The 22,121-nt window shown below is 29.0% G+C and overlaps 1 protein-coding gene across 3 annotated transcripts in view; it reads left to right on the forward strand.

Moving 5' to 3' along the window:
- Frl (formin-like protein) overlaps positions 1–22,121 on the forward strand; it is a 146,967-nt gene that overhangs the window by 79,491 nt on the left and 45,355 nt on the right. For 2 of the 3 annotated variants that reach the window (XM_035364210.2, XM_035364208.2), the window contains exons 2-10: positions 8,548–8,631; positions 10,559–10,645; positions 11,377–11,468; positions 11,586–11,669; positions 12,570–12,780; positions 15,040–15,116; positions 18,819–18,990; positions 19,297–19,557; positions 19,765–19,813. In XM_035364210.2, the coding sequence (XP_035220101.1) occupies positions 8,548–8,631; positions 10,559–10,645; positions 11,377–11,468; positions 11,586–11,669; positions 12,570–12,780; positions 15,040–15,116; positions 18,819–18,990; positions 19,297–19,557; positions 19,765–19,813 (1,117 nt within the window). The remainder of the gene's footprint in view (positions 1–8,547; positions 8,632–10,558; positions 10,646–11,376; positions 11,469–11,585; positions 11,670–12,569; positions 12,781–15,039; positions 15,117–18,818; positions 18,991–19,296; positions 19,558–19,764; positions 19,814–22,121) is intronic. The other variant, XM_035364209.2, reaches the window with a different exon arrangement.

Raw genomic sequence — 22,121 nt, forward strand, 5'->3', positions numbered from 1 at the left:
ATTTAAAAGCGAGCAATGGCAACACTCTACGGGATTGGGGAAACCTTTTTACCTCCAGCGCGTCGAACTGTGTATCGGAAATTCTAAAGATATGCTCATTTTAAAATTATTTTGCGACAATGCTATTGAACTAAGTTTTATGGTTTAAGTGCAAAGAACATGATATTTAATAAATAAAGGTAACACACAAAACGTTAAAAAAAAGCCCCTTTGGACCTAATTTAAAACCTGAAACATTTCAGGGTTTTATTAATTTTAAAATTTTTATTTTAAATATATATAACTGCTCACTTTCAAACTATCGAGTTTGTTAATCAAAAATTCATTGAATGTTTACAAAATATGAAATACAAAATTCGAAATTGAGAATTCGGGCTTCCAGGTGCAGAAGTTTTGGTGGAGGACTGCGTTATTCAAAATTATATATATTATTAAAATATAGAGGATTATTTGAATTAATGTAAAGACGAATCATGGAATACTGAATTCTCTCTCTCTCTTTTTTTTTGCAATAAAATTAATTTTTCCTGTCTTATAAATTCATTCAATGTTTTTATAATGAAATAAATTAATGAAGAATGTTTTAAAAATTTAATTTATAAATTATGGTTCAAATGCTGAAAACGGGGAAAAAAATTGAGTTTTCAAATTTGGAATCTTTATTTAAGATTCGTTCGATTCAAGAATGTGATTGTCCAAGAATTCAAGATTCCCGATTCAAGAATATGATTTCAATTATAAACATGCACGCAAGATTTCCGTCATCTAAATTAAAGTTTTTTTAGATTAAAGATATTCACAAATGAAATCCGTTAAAAAAAATATTGGTTTTCAGTTTCAATGCTGCCTATATCAGTCGCAAGAGGAGCGATAAATTTGGGAACAGAAGTGAATAAACAGAGGAAAAAATTTAGAACGTTGCAATGCAGTTATCTCGAATCACTGTTAAGCAACTTAACATTGTTTATTTTTTAAAAGAATTAAGAAATAAAAGAAAAAGTGAAGAGATAGACGTCATATCCGCGGAAAAATCTTCTGCGTAAATAGCGGGTTAAAATGGCTGTTGCTTCAGACAACCTGTTGCCAACAGTCAGTGTTGTATTTGTTGTAACTTTTTTGTGGTATCAAAGAACCTTCCTTCTCTGTGACACAGAATGTAGTCTTCCATTATCATTTTTCCTTCCGTTTCAGAGAAGGTGGAGCATTTTCTTCTTTTCAGTCTGATTACGTGTTTACGTTTAGAAAGAATTCTTTTGCTGATAAAATTCTAATATTTCTGTCTATGACAATTTTTTTATAATTGAATTTGCCAGAATTAAGGTATTTGGATTATTAGTTACGTTCCATGTCTTATTTGCGATCTAATGAATTCCAGCAATTCCTAAAAATATCTACGTATGAAGCATAAATGATCATTTTTCAGTTATTATCAACCAACATCGTTCTAAAGAAAATTTCATCAGAGTACACCATTCATTTTTTCAGATTTCTATTTGTTCATTGTTCTTTTCTTTTTTTCCAAATTGTTTTTCAGGATAACAAAATTAATTCAAAAACTGGGTACTTTTCTGTTAAAGAGACACCATCATATGTGTGTCACACACATACCCGCACGCGCCAGATGGTGTCTCTTTAACGGAAGAGTACCAAAGACAGCCTGTTCTTTGTAATAAATAATACTATAATATATTTCGTTGGCAACATTGTTATTAGTAGCATATATGCGGTTCATGTCGCATGGCTTGCATGCTATATGTTACTTGAAAATACAGAATAATTTTCTACGAAAATTACATTTTGTTAACATTAATCTATTATTAATGTGCTTAGCGTTTCTAATATTTTATTACTTTTATTAATCAAAAGTTTAAAACCGTACACTGGAAACACCAGGCAAGAAATATATTTATAAAAATATGGTACTTAAAACAGGAAAACTTCTCACTCACTGTATTCTACGTTTTTTTTTTTTTTTTTTTAAATGATCATAATATAATTTTGTTCGTTTCCTTTATTTTTATGGGATGACCGTAAATATAATTTACAATAATACTGTAATAATAATGAAAGCGCTGTTCAAATGACAGATATTTTAAGAACAAGTGTGGTTGCTGCTGCCAAGTCTTGATATACTTTTTTTCTGACTGATAAAATATAATATGTGTTACAGTTTGCTCTTGATATGAAATTTAAAGATGAATTAATATTTTTCTTTCATATAATCGAAATTGGTCCAAAAAAGGAATTAAGCTTTAGTGAACTGCAAAGAATTAAGTTTGAAAGGACTTAATTCTTTTTAAGAACTTAAAAAAGTTTGAGTTAACTGCAAAAAATTGTGTTATTAATAGCTTCAATTAAGTTCACGCTTGTACAATGCTCAGAGTTGTATGCTTTGTTGGCACGCTGTACGCGCATATAAAACCGTGTTATGGAATTAGTGCTTCGAATATGAAACGAAACTTAACAAAATTTGACCACTCAAAGAATATGATAGAAGATAGAGTATGAAACTCAAAGAATATGAAAGACTATATTTTCTCATATTTTATATTAGCAAGTCTGGACTGAATATGGTCATACTTTGTATCAGCAGGTTTGGATCAGATAAAAGGGAATATGATACAGATCACTTCTACTGTTAACTAGTTTTCCTGCTGCTTGATTGTCTGATCGGCCAGAGGTGACATCTAATTCTTAAATGTTCTCTTTTATATTATGAAAATAAATAGGGGTGGAACTCCTAAATTATTGAAGATCCGAAAACTTAGTTCATTTGTTCTTTTTACGTTAACAAATTAATTAGAGCAGTAAAATTTGTTAAGTGGTAAAATATAAGAAATATATCTGAAAAATTTATATAACCAAATTTGTTCAATAACGGGAGTGTATTATTTTGAAAGTAAATTAAAAGTACCACGTGGTTAGTGATAATTACGTCGACTTCCTCTGCCACCTTTTTTTTTCTCCTTCTTTCTTCCGTTGCAGGAAAATCTGCTGTGGTGACATTTGTAAGCTTATCGTTTTGTAGACAGAGAGAGAGAGAGTATGTTTTCTATAGCAACATATAGATTACAGATTTTGAATTTTTTTCTTCCATCTCGCTTCTTTTTTTCCTTTTCTTTTTGTGTCATTCTTTTCTTTTTTAATTTTCCTTTATCTAGATGAGGAAGACTTGCCTTTTATTGGATAGTAATAATAGAAATATTATTTTTATTTGACGAATCCGCAAAATATTTATATGATTTTCGTATAAATCTTTTACGGGTCAAACAGACAATCAAGAAAAATATATTTCAGTATTTAAATTCAACTTTTATTTTATTATTAGCTCAAAGTGTGTTAACCCAGAAGGGCTATTAGTCTCGAAACGCATTTTGCGTTGAATCACTGAAATGCGATGTATCACTTTTCAGATTGTTGGCACCAAATATTATCGCCCTATAATATATTTAAAGAAACTAAATAATGAATAATTTGCATGAATCTATGCACATTTCTCGCATTGTAAAAAAACAACGGTACCTACTGTCATCAAATTTTGAATAATTCCATCCGAACATGGGGACTTGGAAACCCGAATTTGTTTTATTGTATATTTCATATTTTTTAAAACTTAAACGAATTTTTGATCAAAAAGCTCAACGATTTCAAAGTGAACAGTGGCAACACTGAGGAATAAAATATTTTAATCTCCAGCGCGCGAGACTGTCTGTCGGAAATTCTAAAGATATACTGTTTTTAAATGTTTTCAGTCCAAAGTGGTGTAGGCCCAAATGCTCTCAAAGAGTATATGTTCTCTCCATTTACAGACGTAATATACATATTTTTGGCGTAATATAAAATCTGAAAGTTATCAGATTTTGTATTTTATTTATTTTTTATTTATTTATTATTATTATTATTATTATTATTTGTTCTATTTTTGATTAACTCTAATGTTTCAGGTTGAAAAAGTTCTAATTTATGACAACCTTCAAGTGTTCAGTTTGAATATGAAAAATCAGTGCGAGTGTATAAATTATCTGGATTTTAATCAGTATTGAAGTTTAATTTGCAAGATAAACACGTCATTTTAAAAATTTAACTATGTGGGGGGGATTTGTGTAAATTTTGAATAAAACCGTATCAGTTTCGAGAGCGATCAAACGGAAGTGACTGTTCTTATGCTCCTAAAGAAACGGGACCTGTGTCTGGTCGCCCACAAAATTGATAAAGATTTATTCAAAATCTACGCCAAACTAGTTCCTCCCTTTAAAAAAAAAAAAAAAAAAAAAAGCAAGCAATTGAATTTTGTTCTTCATTACTGACATGATGCATTTTAGAAACAATTACATTTACAATTACCATTTTTTTTTCTAGTATTGAGCTTCTAGCGTTCAACAGAAAAGAAGGACCTTTCTGTTAAATAATATTTGTATAGAATATTCCTCGAAAATCGGTCAAAAATAATAATAAGGATAATAATTTACCACTGTGATATTCCCTTAAAACTTTAAATATCCAAGGAATAAATTATTATTGTTCAGAGTGAAGGACTACGTTATTCAAAATTTGATGGCTGTTAGGTATCGTTGTTTTTCCGCAATATATACGTTCATGCAGATTCTTCATTATTTAATTGCTTTAAACGTAACAGAAGGCGGTAATATTTCGTGGCAACAGTTTGAAAATTGATTGGACGTAAAATTCCGTTTCGTTACTGATAGTTCTTCTGGGCCCAACGCCTCTTTAGGCTAAGAATTGGTAATCATGTAGTGTGCGATCTACCGCGTTTAGTTATTCATTTCTTAGATGCCTCCAGCAAAATTCCTGTTTTAAATCATTCCTTTTCCCCGCCTTTTTATCACATGTTCGAATGTGAAAGCTATTGAAGTTTTTATTTTATGAAGCTGATGCCGCAACTTTACTACCCATAACACAGACAGAAGTAATATTTGGCTGAATTATCGTGAGTGACGAATGGTCTTGGGGCTGGGCTGCTTCGGTTCCAATCATCGCATTGTAAAACAGTATCTCTGTCAATCTTGCTGACGTAGGAGTTCTGTCAACCGGTGCAGACTTTACAGAACTCTGTCAGTCTTGTAGACGGTACGGTCAAAGAATTCTTTGGTACGGATACTCAAAAATTTGAATCATAGTGGGATATTTGAAGGTTCTGCACATGTGAAGTATATTATCTCGCAGAAGCAGAAGTGGATGTTCATATAAGAGATGACTACTTTTTGGCCATGTTGCGCGATATACGTAATATGTACGGCTGAACGACTTATGAAAACAGCCCTTAGGGCCACACTTGCTTTTGTTATGTAAAATTAAAAGGAATTTAAAATTAGTTGAATTAAAAATTTAATACCTGCCTTAAAGTAATTAACGAGATAATTTTCGTTTATGTATTCTTAATTATTTATATTTATTTTCATATTTAAAAATAGTGTTTTAGTAGCATCGGTTAAGAAATGAATAGTTAACTTAAAGGGGTTGGTCATATATTACATCAGTATCAAACATTTTTTTTTTAGTCCAAAGGGATTTCAGTCCCGAAGGACTATTGCTTTCGTTTTGGCATTTTGCGTCGGACTCATAAACGTCGGTTCACTTTTCAAACTGTTGCCACAAAATGTTAGAGTCCTGCATTATATTTGAAGAAATTAAATAATGAAAAATCTGCATAAATGATTGTCTATTTCTCGCATTGTGATAAAACAATGGTACATAGAGCCATCGAATTTTGAATGACGAAATCCTACTGCGAATATGGGCATCTGAAATCCCAAATTTGGAATTTGTTTTATTATAGATTTTATATTTTGTAAAACTTTAACGAATTTTTGATTTACAAACTCAATGCTTTAAAAGCGAGAAATGGCAACGTTATATAGAAAAAAAATACTTTTATCTCCAGCGCGCGAGACTGTGTATATCGGAAATTCTAAAGATATGCTTAATTTAACATTATTTTGCGATATTGCTCTTGAACTGAATTTTATGGTTTAAGTGCAAAGAACATGATATTTAATAAATAAAGGTAACACTCAAAACGTTAAAAAAACGCCCCTTTGGACGTAATTTAAAATCTGAAAAATTTCAGATTTTTTTTTTTTTTTTTTTTTTTTTTTTTTTTTACCTAAGGATAAATATTTCCGGGTAAAAATTTTGTGTTACAGAAGCAATATTATTGTGAAAAATGGTACCTTAGTTATTTTTTCTTTCTTATTATTGTGTCTCAACATAATTGTATTGAAAAATTTGTTGGGTCTCAGTAATATTAAATTAATTTTTTTATTACCCTGAGATAAAAGGAACTATCGGTTTCTCGGAAAAAAGCTCACATTTCATCTTATTAATGTTTGCAAGGTCATTGTAGCAGATTTTGGTTCCTTGAAATGCCTGTTATATTGAAAAAGAAAATTTACATTAGACTAAATGAGACAGACTATTGTTGTCATGGGTCGTTATGTCGGGACAGATAAAATACATCCGAAGTCGTTATAGAAAGTATATTCATTTTTTATTGGCATAGCATTATTTTAACATATTGCTTTACATTGCCTATAAATATGATAAAAATAAAATTTAAAAAAAAAAAAAATTAAAGATGCGTAGAAAAAGAAAAGATCTGCGTGTATTAATGTAACTAAATTTTGCCATAATGCATCCCCACTCCTTCGTTTTTTAGTTAAACTGTTCATATTTTTTAGTTTGTTTCGGCCTTATTTACTATATATATATTTATTTTATCTTCATCTTCCTTTCTTTCACAATTTCGCGACACGCTATTTGAAAGTCTCTTGGTTAAAACCTAAATCTTGTTATAGGAAGGTAATTGTCAACGCTTGTTTGGCAATGATTTCAATCAAAAATGCTTGGTATTTAAAAATTTACTTTTACTTTCGTCTTTTTGTTTTACCGGTGTTCTTCACCTGATACAGAGTTTAAGGAGGCGCTGCTTTCTGAAACTCAAATTCACTATATGTTCTTAGTTTAAAAAGAGAAATCAGTATTCTCTCTTCTTCAGAGGCTTTTTAATCTGTAAATATATTTGTTTTCGCTATAGTATAGAATGGAAAAGAACGCCCACCAGCGGCCGAGCGGTAATGTCGCTGAACACTGGTAGTTAGGTCCGAGGTTCGAATCCCGCGAACGGCCTGGCTGCATGGGTGTTTTCGTGGTTTTCTCCATGTGTAACGGGTTTACGAGGCAGTTTCCCTTAGAAAGTCCTCCACGAAGGCTTCCCTTCCCTTAGGCAGATAGCCCTAGTGTGCTTTTTCAAATGATTTGAGGTGTGGGGAGGTGGAACTGATTGTTTTTAGCCACCAGATGCAGAAGAAGTTTTTAACTAATAAGCAGCACATTGTCATTTAGTGATACCATCCCCTTTATGCTTGAACATTAATCAAATGTATAAATAATCTTTATTTACACCAACACCAATTAAATACACCAACACCAGCAGTAACCATTTACAAAATGGTAGCGCGCTAAGAACTCCATATAAGAGCAGTTCAATCGATAAAATTAAAAAAGCAAGGAACATCTTATATTTGTCAAGAAATTCTTATTTTTTACGTAATTGTTCTCCCCATGTACATCTTACGAGACCACCAGCGAAATAAATGCACAAACTAAGCATCATACAGCCAAAGAACGTGTATTTATAACAATACATATTCTTTGATACAACGTCGCATTGCGCACCGCCAAAACATGCATATGCTACGCGCATCCCTCTAGCCATAAAAGTACTTTTTGGTAACATTATAGGTTGCCACCATAACTATTTTGGCGATATACTTCTTTGCCCCGTGAATACCTTTTCGAGACTTTTCGGTGAGGGGTGCGAATAATCAGGAAGTAATGAAATTAGTTTACAGCAGTGAGCAAATTGGGCAAAATTATTGCATAAATTAATATATGGTGTGGTTTTGCGTTGTATGCGTTTCAAGAGAAGCTTGCAATGGTGTCCGTTTTTCAAGCGAAAAATTATTCAAAGTGTAAAATAAATAAATTAAACATTAATGCAGCAAAAGTGGCGCCATCTGTTGAACAAAATTGAAAGGATGAAGAGCGAAAGGAGTGAGTTAAGTAACAAAAAAAAAAAAAAAAAAAAAGAGTAAAATAAAATAAAATAAATAATAAAAAAATAAATAAATAAACAAATAAATAAAAATAATTATTAGAAATTAGTATTGATTTTCAAAATAAGGCATACAATAATCATTTATATTTTTTCTTTCTATATATGCTATTTAATTTGAAATCCACAATTAAAAATTTTTTACAGAATTCAAATTTCACTTTTTATGAAAAAATCAGTACAATCTTGGATGTATGGAATTAAAACTAAATTGATATGATTTAAATTACACGTACTTTATCCAGATCTGTTGTTAAAGCTAACTTTCTAAAGTGTGATTTTATTTTTTGGCATTATATGTCCTCTTTAGAACCCTCAAGGTTGATACACTGAGGAACTGTTATTCACAAGGAATAGAGTAATTTTTTTTATGACACTGTTTAAACATTTTGTAATTAATTCTTTGTGTTTAGGCATCCATGGATTTACCGCCGGACAAAGTAAAACTCCTGAAGCAGTATGATGATGAGAAAAAATGGGACATGATATGTGATCAGGTAAATAAATTTGTTGTCAATAATTTTTTGGCTTTGCTATTTGTATTGATTGTAATGTGCTTTTTGCTTGTAATGTTTATACATAATTATTGAGGTTTTTGTTGATTTTAAGTACTTATTGTAATTTTTGGTGGTTCAGAAAAGTGAATTAGGCTTGTAATTTAAGAAATATGAGTAATAAATTGCTTACCATATTTTTAAAGGTAGTATCAAGTTTGAACTGAGAAGTTATAGTATTTCTGTTAAATAAACCTGGAATTTATGTCCTTATTATTTAGAAGCTCGATCAGATATTTATGTGCAGATGAGTGTACATGAAGTCAAACATCTGTTAATGAACAACTCTCTTTGTGGGTACTCTCCCTTTTAATGAGGGTCTATTAAATAAAACATCAATGTATTGTGGACAGTCTGTGTGGTAACCTTTCATATGAAGTTAATTCATTGGTTTAAATTTTGGAAACAATACTGACATATAATATTAGATGTGACATTAATGCTACTGAATTTCATGAAAAATTAAAAATAATTTTAACTCTTAATTTGCGGGAAAATGATCTTGAAGAGTTGTAAAAAATTATTGCAAATGTGTCATTTGAACATATCCAAATTAACATTCAGTGCATTATTGTAGTATTGAATCTAAAGCTGACAATTTTCATTAGCATTATCAGTGGAGAAAAGTTTTTTTAAGCTGAAAACTATTTTAAAGTGAAGATGTATCAAAGTAAATTGATAGGTTTGTCATAGTTTTGATTACAAATGGTTATTATTTAAAAATTAGGTCTGGAAATATCGGATAAATTTTCTCTGTGCTAACAACTTTGTCTTTGTGCTAACAACTATATAAACTTTCATTTTATATAGTCTGCCTTTTGATATGTTTAATATGTATTTACTTATTTATGAATTTTTAATGTTAGATGTGTCGTATTATATGAGTTTTTCAGTACTAAGAATTTAACTCTTCATCATACATATATGAGTGCAAATACCATTTGTGTAAACAAAAATATATTTATGCTACTTTCTGCTAAATATATTCAGTCAAAATATGTATTTTAAATGCATGAAGAGGGTGTTTAAAGCATTATAGAAATTATGCTGGATGGCAGTAAAGTAGCATTTGGCTAAAAGGCGGCTTAGTATATCTTTTGTGAAAAGTCCTGTTTACGTGAGCTCATCAGCAATTCAGACGTAAAATCACTCAACACTGTAGTTTCAGCAAAGTTCAAATACTGGTCATAGCTAGTTGTTTTGTAGTTTTACTCATGAGTAACATAAATATCAGCCAGTTTTCCTTAAAATGTCCTTTATGAAGGCACTCCTTCTCATAGACTGATAGCTTTCATATACTTTGCCTCAATCCATAATCTAATCCTGTTCAAATGATTTGAGGTGTGGGGAGGTGGAACTGATTGTTTTTAGCCACCAGATGCAGAAGAAGTTTTTAACTAATAAGCAGCACATTGTCATTTAGTGATACCATCCCCTTTATGCTTGAACATTAATCAAATGTATAAATAATCTTTATTTAAATAATTGAAATAAATTGCATTCTTTTAAGTATGTAAATTGATTTAATTAAAAAGTGTTAAAAAATTTCAGTCTTTCGCATGGAATTTCAACACTTGATTATTATAAGTGTTACTTAAGTTTTATTGCACCCACCTCAATAGATGTCACCAAATGTGCATAACACTTCCTTAAGTAACCATATCATTGTAAATTGCAATCGAAAAATTCACCAAAACTTTTTTTTTCCTTCTGTACAAAATCGTCAAGGTGGTTGCATTAATACATAAGTATTTCAATTTGTTCAGATTTTTTAAACTTTCTTTTCTTCCTTTGCAATGTATATGAAAATTTAATTTCTATTATAAAATATTTACATTACAAGTTTATTCATTTATTTATTTGTTTGTAGGAGAAAGTTATGGCTAAAGCATCCCCTGCTTTCTATCTACGTAAACTAAAGACATATTTAGATCCTAAAGCCTCAAGAAGCTCCCGGGTAATTATATCGAGTTTTTTTGTAGTTAATCTTATTTTAATATTTTATTTAAATATATGTCCATTAAATCTGAAATAACTAAATTATGAAACATAACTCTATATGAGAAAACACTTCTATAGGAAATTAAGAACTTAAATTAGCTGTGTTAGTGATGGGTTGTTATTTAAAACAAATTTTTCATTCTCAAATTTTAATGATTATTTTTTCATCAAAATTTAAAGGACATACTAAAGGATTTTTTTATATATTCATCTTCTAATATTAATTGAACTTTAAAATATTCTTTAGATAAAAAAAAGTTATTTTGATAAGATGTTTTAAAATCGGGAATTGTGAAATAATTTTACTGTATTTTTATAATAAAATTTTATTGCATTTTCTACAGGCTGTCCCAAAACATGTGTATACTGTTTAAATGATTATAAATAAAGTATTGATTTAAAATGTTTTTAAATTTTATGTTTAAAATTAGTGAGCACAGAGTTCAATGCTTCCTCTAAACCCATTTCATCAAGATAAAACCCTACATCATTATTATAATAGGAGATTGTATTTTCTGTTAGAATTAACAAGTGATTTTTTTTCCAAAATTTATTATTTCAGCTGTTATTCTAAATCAGTTTCAAAAGAATGCAGATGTAAGAAATTATAGCTTGTAAAAAAGTGTATGCATTTTTTGGGATATCCTGTATTTTTATAATATTAGTCATGTTTTTTTATATATGTAGTTGTGTTTACAGAAACGAAAAATACTAGGTGATGCAACATCAACACAGGTTTTAAGGGATTTAGAGATATCTTTAAGAACAAATAACATTGAGTAAGTATCATTCTTATTTGTGTTTATAGTATCAATTTAATTACAAATTTATACCTGTGTTTATGATTTATCTTTTTTCTATACATGTATATGATTTTTTTTTTTTTTTTTAATCAGATGGGTTAGAGAATTTTTAAATGAAGAAAATATGGGTCTTGACATCTTGGTAGATTATCTATCATTTCGTCTTCTAATGGTCAAGTAAGCTGCATGTTTCTAAATTTTGTGTAAATAAAAACCAATTTTAACTTCTGTATCTTAAATTTTTAAGCTTTTATGTAATAGCTGAAAATTTATATATTAACTGCAATGTGTTAGTCGTGATTCTTAATTTTTTAAACCATTTGATTGTAAATTATACTTTTAGCATTTTATACACTCTAAGACACAACAAAAACCTTTAGAAAAGGGGGAAGATCAAATAAAGGGAATTATCCGATTGTGATGAAACTTGGTTGATGTAATGTGTGGAAAAAGAAGTGATTAAAGTTTCAGAGGAATTGAATGTTTTATTCAGGAGATAAAGCTACATATGTTGAATAAATCAATGAAGCATTGGCCTTTACCTTTTAGGCAAGCTATTATCTAGCTTGAAACTGACTTATAGAGTTGGCAGAAGACCTTTCACAGGATTTCTAGCCAAAAACATGTTCAAATCAGATTTAATTCTGAATCTAGTTCTTGAATCTGTTTCTGATTCTTGCTGATCTAATTCTTGAATCAGATCAGCAACATCTTGGGATTATCAGAGTTACCTGCTCATAATATTTCAAGCATGCTATGCGGAGGGAAGATCTCTAGGTGGTCTGAAAAGTGTTTGGCCAGCATGAAGATAATCAGTAGAAGTGCTAAATGCAATGAGGCATTACCCTGTTGAAATGTGATGTCCAGGTTGTCCCGAAATAAGGACAGCTCAAAGAGGCATGGAATATAGTCAACCTATTACCATGTTATAAGTATCATAGATGGCAATATAATACCATACATGGCAATAAGAAATGTTTTTAAAATATAATGCCATAAATAGTTTGAAGAGTATATATGTCAACACTGTTTTTGTTTTATATATAATATATTAATAGTTGCTTTCTTTGAATATAGACATGAACAAATAGTAAATCAAGCAAACCATGAAGAAGGTAGTGTTGTCCCAAATGGAAATACATTAAGTTCAAAGAATAGGCCATTATTGCATGTGGAAAGTTTGAAAGTTCGTCGAGCAACTAAACACATAGCCAAATTAAATATGGGTGAAGCTAAAGATGACATTCATGTGTGTATCATGTGTTTAAGAGCCATAATGAACAACAAGGTAAGAAAGCTACTTTAGTCAGTTGGAATTAGAGTTGATCTCCATTTTTAAAAATGTACCTTGATTTAGCAAGAATTACATTTGTTAAATTGGATGTTAACATAGATGCAGTTTTAAAACATGTAAAATATGGTGTATTTATTACTTATTTTAGATATTTTTGTAAAATTACTAAAATTTTTCTTTAAAAAATACTTTTATAAATAATAGAATTGCCAAGTTATATTTTTATTAATTTTTTTTTTTTTTTTTTTAAATTGGGATTTTTGTAAGAAAATTTGAAATGAGAAATTTGTCTAATTGAAGAAGTTCATTTGTTAAACTCATAAATTATTCAATATTTCTCACAAATAAAAGATGTAATTGATAACTTTATTTAATGTTAGTTAAAAAAAAAACAGTATTTCAAACAGAATTGTTACAAAATGTTTACACATATTATATTGTGCGAGTAGCAAAAGAAACAAAAATTAATTTCCTTGTAATTTATGTTTAATTTCCATTTTAATATAATATATGAGCCAGTTTATTGCTCATAAGTTTAAGAGACTGTATTTTTCACATATATCATTATCATTTTGGTAGTTTAAAACATGTTTCCTATAATGTCTAATAACCTGTAATTTCTTATATAATTTCAGGCAAAAACTTAAATTTCATAAAAAATTAATCTTATGAAATCTATTCAGATATTGTAATGATCTAAAAAGTTAACAAGAATTATCAAAATTACAGAATGTATTTAAAAAAAAAAAAAGACAAGAAAATAACCTGAACGCATATATTTTTATTTTATTTTTTATTTAAGAAAATAAATGCAAAACTCCTTAGTTTCACAGAATTTGCCATGAAGCTTACAAAAATTAAGTAAATAACTCAGCAATACAAAGGAGATACTATATTACAACAGTAAAATGTAATGTCTAACTCTAGGGAGAATTGGGTGTATATGTAGTAATACAAATATATTATAATAAAAATGCTAAAATATACCATAAATAAAAAAAGCTGTAATAATACTATGACTAAAAAGAAAGTAGATCATTTTAATAATAACACAATAGTACTTAAAAAGTAGTATAAATACAAAGGAGATATCATACAACAATAATACTATGCTTTAATACATAACATAATTGTACATAATAAAAAAAAAAAAAAGATATTACAGTGACACATGAAAGATAATAATGCAGTAGTGTATAAAAATAATAAAACTGAAAGTTAAAGCAACAAATAAAGTTGATAAGAAAGCAAAAGTTTCAGAAATCTGACAAGGTCAGAGAAAACAAGATACCAACAAATAGAGAGATGCCTTAAACTCATCTTAAAAGTAGTTCTAGCACTTGCATGTAATCTGCGGTGTCATAAGATATGCTCTATATCTTCTGCCATATTGCCACAAGCACAGACTCCACTGGTTATGATAATAAAACAAAAACAAAAAACAAAAAAAAAAAAAAAAAAAAGTTTTTTCTGAAATTCCTATGACCAGTTAACTTGAATTAGTTTATAATCTGGTTGATTGTGCTTATGTTTAAAATGTTGAAAAACCATTGGCCAAAATTTCTTTGTTCACTGGACTTGATTTTGTTCACTGGATGAAACAAGATTTTCAGCAATTCAGTCCACCACAGTTTTATCCTGAGCAACAAGCTTCCAATAAGATGTAGGAACAGACATCACTAATTCAATATCATGATAAGTCACTGCCAATACCACTGTGACCTCAAACATAAGTAAAGTGAACTCTGCATTCCATTCAAATGCACATAATATGGAGGGAATTTCCACCACCAGTTTTTCTGTTGCTAATATATTATGTAGAAGTGAGTCTTTACACATAAGATATTTAAAGGTCTCATTTTTGTGGCAAGAGTTTTATATCCATCTAACCTTAGACATTCAGGCTAGAAAACGCAGCATTATTTCATGTTGGACAGTTGCATTCTCTTTGCCATATTCATAGATAACAAACTCAAGATCTGTCTTCCAATTTAACTTCCAATTCTGTCATTCTGCTATCATTGCATGTACATGTATTTAAACTGTTCTTAACTAGAAATTGTTTATTATTCAAAAACCACCATAATGCATGGCAGGTGCATAATGGAAAAGTACAGTTTACCTTAATCTTTCTTTACAGTAGTTATTATCCTTGATATTAATTTTAAGGTGCTATTTTTACTATTGTATTTAAATTGTTTTGATAAAATTCCAGTTTTCAATTAAAATTTTTTCATTGTAATGTTATTTTAGTATGGCTTTAACATGGTCATAGAACATACACAAGCTATCAACTGCATTGCTCTTAGTTTGAACCACAAAAGTTTACGGTAAGTAAGAGCTTGTATTTTTAAAATTTTATTTCCCTTCTTTTAAAAAGCTTTAATCTTTTATTTATTATTTAACTGACATTTAAAAAAAAAAATTAAGCCATTTGAACCAGCGTAAACTGTTTAAGTCTCCATAACTGCATGGATTTTCTTTTCTTTTTTTTTTTTTTTTTTTTTTTTTTTTTTTTTTTTTTTTCAGCTGAGAAGTACTAATAGAGAAATGGTTTATTTTCATTTCTAAAGTTTCTTTTATCATCTTTGTCTTTGAGTATTCTGTCAGAGAATTTTATTAGTGTTTTTTATAAGCGTCAGCATTAAAACAATAGCTCTGATAATTTCAATATTCTGAAATACTGCTTGCAAAATTTTGAACTTGAAATTCTTTCAGAGGTTCTTCTTATTGATTTCTTCTAAATTCTGACAGTTACCTGCCCTCCCCTCTGTAGTATTGGAGCTCAGTGTTCTGTTATTTCAACTTTTCTGGAATTTTCTTTCAGAAAGTTTTTTTATGTTTAATCTTAATTTTTCCATATTAATTTTATTATATTTCCTTGGGGTTTAACTTATTAAATTTCTTATATTTGCTTTCAGCTTTAATGACTATTCCTTTCTTTTAGATTTTTTCGCTTTTATAGTTTCACACAGTAGTATATTTTGGATTTTCCTCTTTGTTTTCTTGTAAATGCTTGTCCCTAACAGTGTTCTTTTTTGTTGATAAAAGACAGTTTGTGTCCAAAATAATTTGACTTGTAATGCTCTGACAAATTTTGTGCCTGCTTTGAAACATGATGCTCCATTCATTTTGTTTACAGTATCCTTGGATGGGAAACATTATTAACCCTTAGAAAACTGAAGTCTCTGCGCTTAAAATACCAAAACGTCCATCCCTATCCATTACTACACAAAGAGGTGGGAAGATTTCAAATGACATCTTTTCTACTTCCTAACAAAGAAGCTTCCATTAGCCATTCCATTTACAGACAGCTTTTAGAACAAGCTGTCTGTAATTAAACACGTACAATGCATTTGGGAAAGTGCATTGTACGTGTTTACTGCATAGTTTCTGCATACTTTCTTCCCTCCTTAGGGGGGGAAGAAAGCAATATTGTAAGATGCATTGTACGTGTTTACTGCATAGTTTCTGCATACTTTCTTCCCTCTAAGCAATATTGTAAGTTCGGGCATTACAGGCAGTTGTATCATTGAGAATGAAAGGCCGCCTTGGGCATTTTGGTCTCAGAGGATTAATTAAAATTTTATTTATGTTATTTTTTAAATCAGAGATGTATATATAAGTAAGAAACTAGGTTTGCATGCAAGAAGAATTTATATGATCAGGTAACTAAAGTGAAATAAATTTTAAAAATTCAAAATTCAGACTTGTGATGCACATATAATTGGGGTATTTGTCACCATTTTTCAGTAGTGGGAGGAGCATACATACATACAGATTCTTCATTATTTAATAAAAGTTATATAAATAATCCTTGATAAATGTTTCAATGCAAAAGTATTTAGAATAATTCTTTTTGCTTTTCTTGCTATTATGTAATGTATTGTCAGAAGTAAGAGTATGTTTAATTTAAATCAAGCAATATTAGCATTGATTTTATTGAATTATTAAAACAGAATGGTAGGGGAAAAAATCAGTATTTTATATGAAAACAAGTTTTATTTTAATCATCACTTCATGTGATTTTCCAGACGTGTTGTACTTATTTCTCAAGTGTATCTAGCAGGATTTGAATGTCAAAGCTGCTTCTGTTTTCCTAGTTATTTTATACAATGTCTAGACATAACTAAGGGTACTAACTTACGAAATATTCAACAAAAGGGATGAAGCTCATTGATACAGCATGAAGAATAAGGATTCCATGATATGTTTCTGTTCAATTTTCCCATTAATTTTATACAAACAACCCTTCCTCTAATGGTAATCCCAACAAAGAATGTGAGTACTTTTATGTTGCATAGTAGGATCTGTGTATTGCAATGTGTGTTTGATGTTCATTTAATATAATATCCTTTTCACACCAAAAGGTTCAAATCTGCATTAATACTAGGATACTGTTATTCATCATTTAGCTATTTATTAAATTTGATTTATGTAATAATCCGATTTCTTCAAGACAGTTTGTATAAAGTTTTCTATATTTTTGGAAAAGATCTGCAGTCTTCTTGCATTTATTATCAAGTTGTTTCATTCTGTCATTGAGGCTAATTAATTTAAGAAAATTAGTGAGCTTTCTAGGTGGTCTTCTTCTGTTGCTTGCTAGTTTCTATTGCTGAATATCAAAATTTGCAGTATTTGATGTGTACTGCAATCTTTGGTTGTTCAGCTTATATCTCCTAAAACATTTATTCTGCTTTTCTGCTAAGTACACAATTTTGCAGATATTTTTATTTATAATTTGAAATACTTCAAGAATTGTTAAATTAATAAAAAGTTGGGAAAAAGAATTTGTAATATATTCAGAATTATTGAATGCAGCTGAAATTCACCTTGAAAGGAAGTTTTCTTATGTTTCCCAAATTTCAGAAAAAAAATTAATACCAAAGCTTTTTAATAATTAACAAAAGTGCAGGCTAGTAATATAAATATATTTTGCAAATTTTAATAAATCAAACTGCAAAATCATCTGCAATTAAAAAAAAACTTGACATGGACTTCTATCCAAATAAAATATTTATTTTATTATATATTTACCTTTGCTTATGTATATTTTTGCTTTGACAATATTTGCATGAAAACAAAACAGGTGTTCAAAGCAAAATTCTTGAAAAAATGGGGAAAATATGATTCTGTTCCAATACTTTTCTATAGTGCTATGTTGGTATGATAGTGTTATGGATTTGGTATTTAAATAGCTAATGTTAGTTGAATTATAATTTAAATTGTTTTATTCTCCATGCAGTGTAGCGTGTGATGAATATTAAAGGAAAACTAAGCTGGAAAATTAAAAATACAAGAGCACATGCATTTAACATTTAATAAATAAATATCTCTTTTTGATTTCGAGAAAGTTCCAGAAAATTCTTGCGTGCGATTTAAAATCTTACAAAAAGGAGGAAAACATCTCAATTTAGTAGTCCGTCAGTTAGTTTGTTGTTGTTTTAAGAGTTTGTTTAGAAAACTGCTCTTGTTGACTGTAGCAAATTCGCGGATTAGCTTTCTCTAACTGTTTTGAATAAAGTTCTCTTGAACGTTTGAGTAGTTAAAAGATAACTACTGTGAGATATTTAATACTGAACAAATATCTGAGGAAAATTAAGCATTTTTGTTGTGATAGTAATAAATTTCGTTCATTTTTCATCGGGCTTGTGCATTCAATTCAAACAAACCCGTACGCACACAATAATATTTTAATGTTAGTAACATGTCTCTCATAGTATTGAGGAAGTTGTCAGAAATTATTCATAATTGTTTTTATGAGTACTGGTGAAAGTAAGAGTGTTCTGTTATGTACAAAAAACTGGCATTTGAAATAATAAAAGACATGGCTAAAATAGTTTAGGTCAAAATATATATAACGATATGTATTAAGCGTATTAAGCTGTTTGTGTATTTTGAACTTAAGTTGTTCTTTATTCATTTCTAAAAACATCTTTTACAGTGGATAACTTTCATGATAATTGTATTTTTTTCTAAATTTGAAATGGTATATTAACAATTCTTAAAATTTATACTTATTATCACCTTAGAACTAAAGCCTTAGTGTTAGAGCTGTTAGCTGCCATCTGCCTTGTGAAAGGTGGGCATCAAATTATTCTTGCTGCATTTGACAATTTTAAAGAAGTTTGTGGAGAAAGGCGGAGATTTGAAACCCTGATGGACTATTTTATAAATTATGAAGTTTTTAATATTGACTTTATGGTAAGTTTATTTTTAAAATTTAATTTATAAATCCATGCTCTTTTTAAAATTGTTTTGCATCAAAAATGAAAATAAAGGTCTCAATAAGCTTGAAAAGTTATAAATATTTTATGCACAAATATCTTAAATCTCTGTATTGTATAAAATGTTCAGGTGTTAACATATAAAATTGTGAGCAATTTTTGAAAAGTTTGTGTATAAAAGTTTTATTTATACTGAATTAACTAATTTCTTGTTTTTGCACTATGTATTCATTTTGTGATATTCATAATTTTTATTACAATATATTATTCATATTTCTTCCAGGTTGCGTGCATGCAATTTGTTAACATTGTTGTCCATTCAGTCGAAGATATGAATTTTCGTGTTCATCTGCAATATGAATTCACGCAAATTGGTTTGGATGACTATCTAGAAAGATTGCGCCAAACTGAAAGCGAAGAATTACAGGTGCAAATATCTGCATACCTGGATAATGTGTTTGATGTTGGGGCACTTATGGAAGATTCTGAAACCAAAAGTGCTGCTTTGGAACAAGTTGCAGAATTGGAAGAACAGCTATCTCGAGTAATTTCTCATTTATTGCATTTGTCTTTATAACTGTAGGTGAAACATATGTGTATCTTATGTTTAATTTTTTTAAGTATCATATAATTAACTATGAAGTAAACTTAATTGTATTGCTAAAAATTATATATTTGAAAAATATAATCAAATACAAATTTTTGCTTGTTTTGCATGATTTTGCATATGACCTTATGTCTTTCTGTGTAGGCAAATGAACAGATTCAAGAAATGGAAAATGAACTTATGGCCCGATTAGGTAAGATTTATGTATTTAACTATTGTACCATTTTTGTAACTACTGTTGACTATCGGAAGTCTGCAAGGATTAAGATGCCAACACACACATACCAAAATCACTGTATGATATCTATATATCATCAAGCATTTTACAATTAATAGTTTGCTGTTTATTAGAAGCCTTATTATTATCGTGTTATAGTATATTTCATTTAAGAGTTCAGTAGTATTTGCTCTGATCTTAGTTTTTCAAGTAAGCTAGAAAAAACAATTTAAAAAAAAACACAAGGAACAGAAAATATAATTTTTTAGTTTATTCATTGGCAATTTATAAGACAAATACATTTTGTCATTACCTATAACAGTATTGTTATGTATGATAAAAGTGCTGTACATATTACAGACATTACTAACATTAGAAATTAGATCTAAAAAGATTATATGGAAAATATAGTTTTTACTTACAAAATTTCATGTATTCATAACGACAGTGGCAATATATTATTTTTAATAGCAAAATGCTATCAGTATCATTGCCTCTTGGTAATCTACTGTATGCACTTATAAATAAATCATCATAAATAATTTAAGGCATACAGAATTAGTAATATCCATATTAGAATATTTAATAATATTAAGTTACACTACATAAAAAAATTTGTGGTATATATCAAACCTTTGAACTCTCTCTTGAAATGTTATGATTTTTTCTCTGCTTTTTGATGCCAGATGATTGTGATTGCCAGGTTTTGATAACCATGCCAGATGCTCTTTACATACATTTATGATCTATGGTGTTGCACTAACCATGGTTGAAAGTAACAGAAAAATAGTGAGAAATCACATTTTACTCTCAAACTTAATTTAGTACATTTATTAACTGTACAAGTGGAGATTATCACCATTACATTTATTTTAAGGATATATTTGGAGCATTTGAACTGTTATAATGATAGCAACAAGGGAGGGCTGTAAAATTCTAGGATAAGCACAACATTTACCTTAATTAAATTTATATAAATATAATTTAATAGTAAATCTTTACACACTCACATATATGTCATAATTTAATGTGTAGAAAACAATACTGGAATATTTAACAGCTTTCAGTATTCGTCGTGGCTGAGAAGACAGTAGTGACTGAAGGTAAAAGCTGTGATGACGTAGTTAACACAATTGAGATTGAAAAATTCCCAGTCTTTATTTTCATCCATATAAAACCATCGTAGTAGACACTTATCCAATCATAATGAAATACGATATTTTTTATGTACATGGGTTTTAAAATTAACGATGTAAGCATTTTGGACAGGGCTGCATAAACGGGACAGAGTTATTTGTAGGATAGAGGCTGGGAAAAGAAATGACGTAGTTATTGTGCCAAGAGTATACTAAATCTGATGTATAAATACAGCTAATCAGTGATTGGTTAATTTTAGGTTGTTAGGTAACAAGGAAAGATCTTGAATCTGGGAGAAAAGATGAATTTAGGGGAAGAACATAAAATGTAGAATTGTTAATTTTGAGGTTGCCAATTATTCTTAAAGCAGCCATCGTATTTTGTTATATTTTACAACTTGTTTTTGAACTAAGTGAATTTTAAGATCATATAACATATAATATGTATATAATGTTGTATGAACTTAAATCCATTTAGTGTGAATACAAGTATATATATATACACATTTTGTTCACTGTAAAGTCACCACAAGCAGTATGCAAATATCTTGGCTTTAACCTTTTATTACAGATTGGTATTTATACGGCATTAATGTCATTAAATGATAAAATTGACAAGTGTCTGTGTATTTATGACATATAATTTTACTTGTGGTTGCTAATCAAGTTTTCTTTCTAAATTGTCATAAGTCTGTCTTTTTAATAATATTTTTATTGAAAAGATGTCTTTATATATTTGCGCATACACAGTTTAAAGCTGCATTTTTTATGCATCAGTTTTGTTCATAATATGATATTCATTTATGTAAAGGACAATAAAATTAATCACTAAAACCAAAACATATTTGAAGTAAGCTCTTAAGCTTTAATAATGCAAGTATTTTGGTAATTTTTAACTAAAAATTAGTTTATCATCAAGTATCTTGTTGCACTGTATTCTTTTATAAGTACTTTTATGACAGTTAGAATAAATATTATATTGAAACGTTCTTCTTTATTATGATGGCTCTGCCATTTTATAAATTGCGCCAAGATTACTGATAACTCGGCAACGGAAAGTATCTTCAGATGGCTGGCAGTACTAAAGTGATAATAATTTATAGTTTGCTCTTTGTAAAAGGAGCTCCAAGTAAACTACATTTTATTGT

Source organism: Stegodyphus dumicola, chromosome 8 (genome assembly GCF_044657685.1).
Source record: "Stegodyphus dumicola isolate Sdum_Otavi_A_Nest chromosome 8, ASM4465768v1".
Classification (NCBI taxonomy): Eukaryota; Metazoa; Arthropoda; class Arachnida; order Araneae; family Eresidae; genus Stegodyphus; species Stegodyphus dumicola.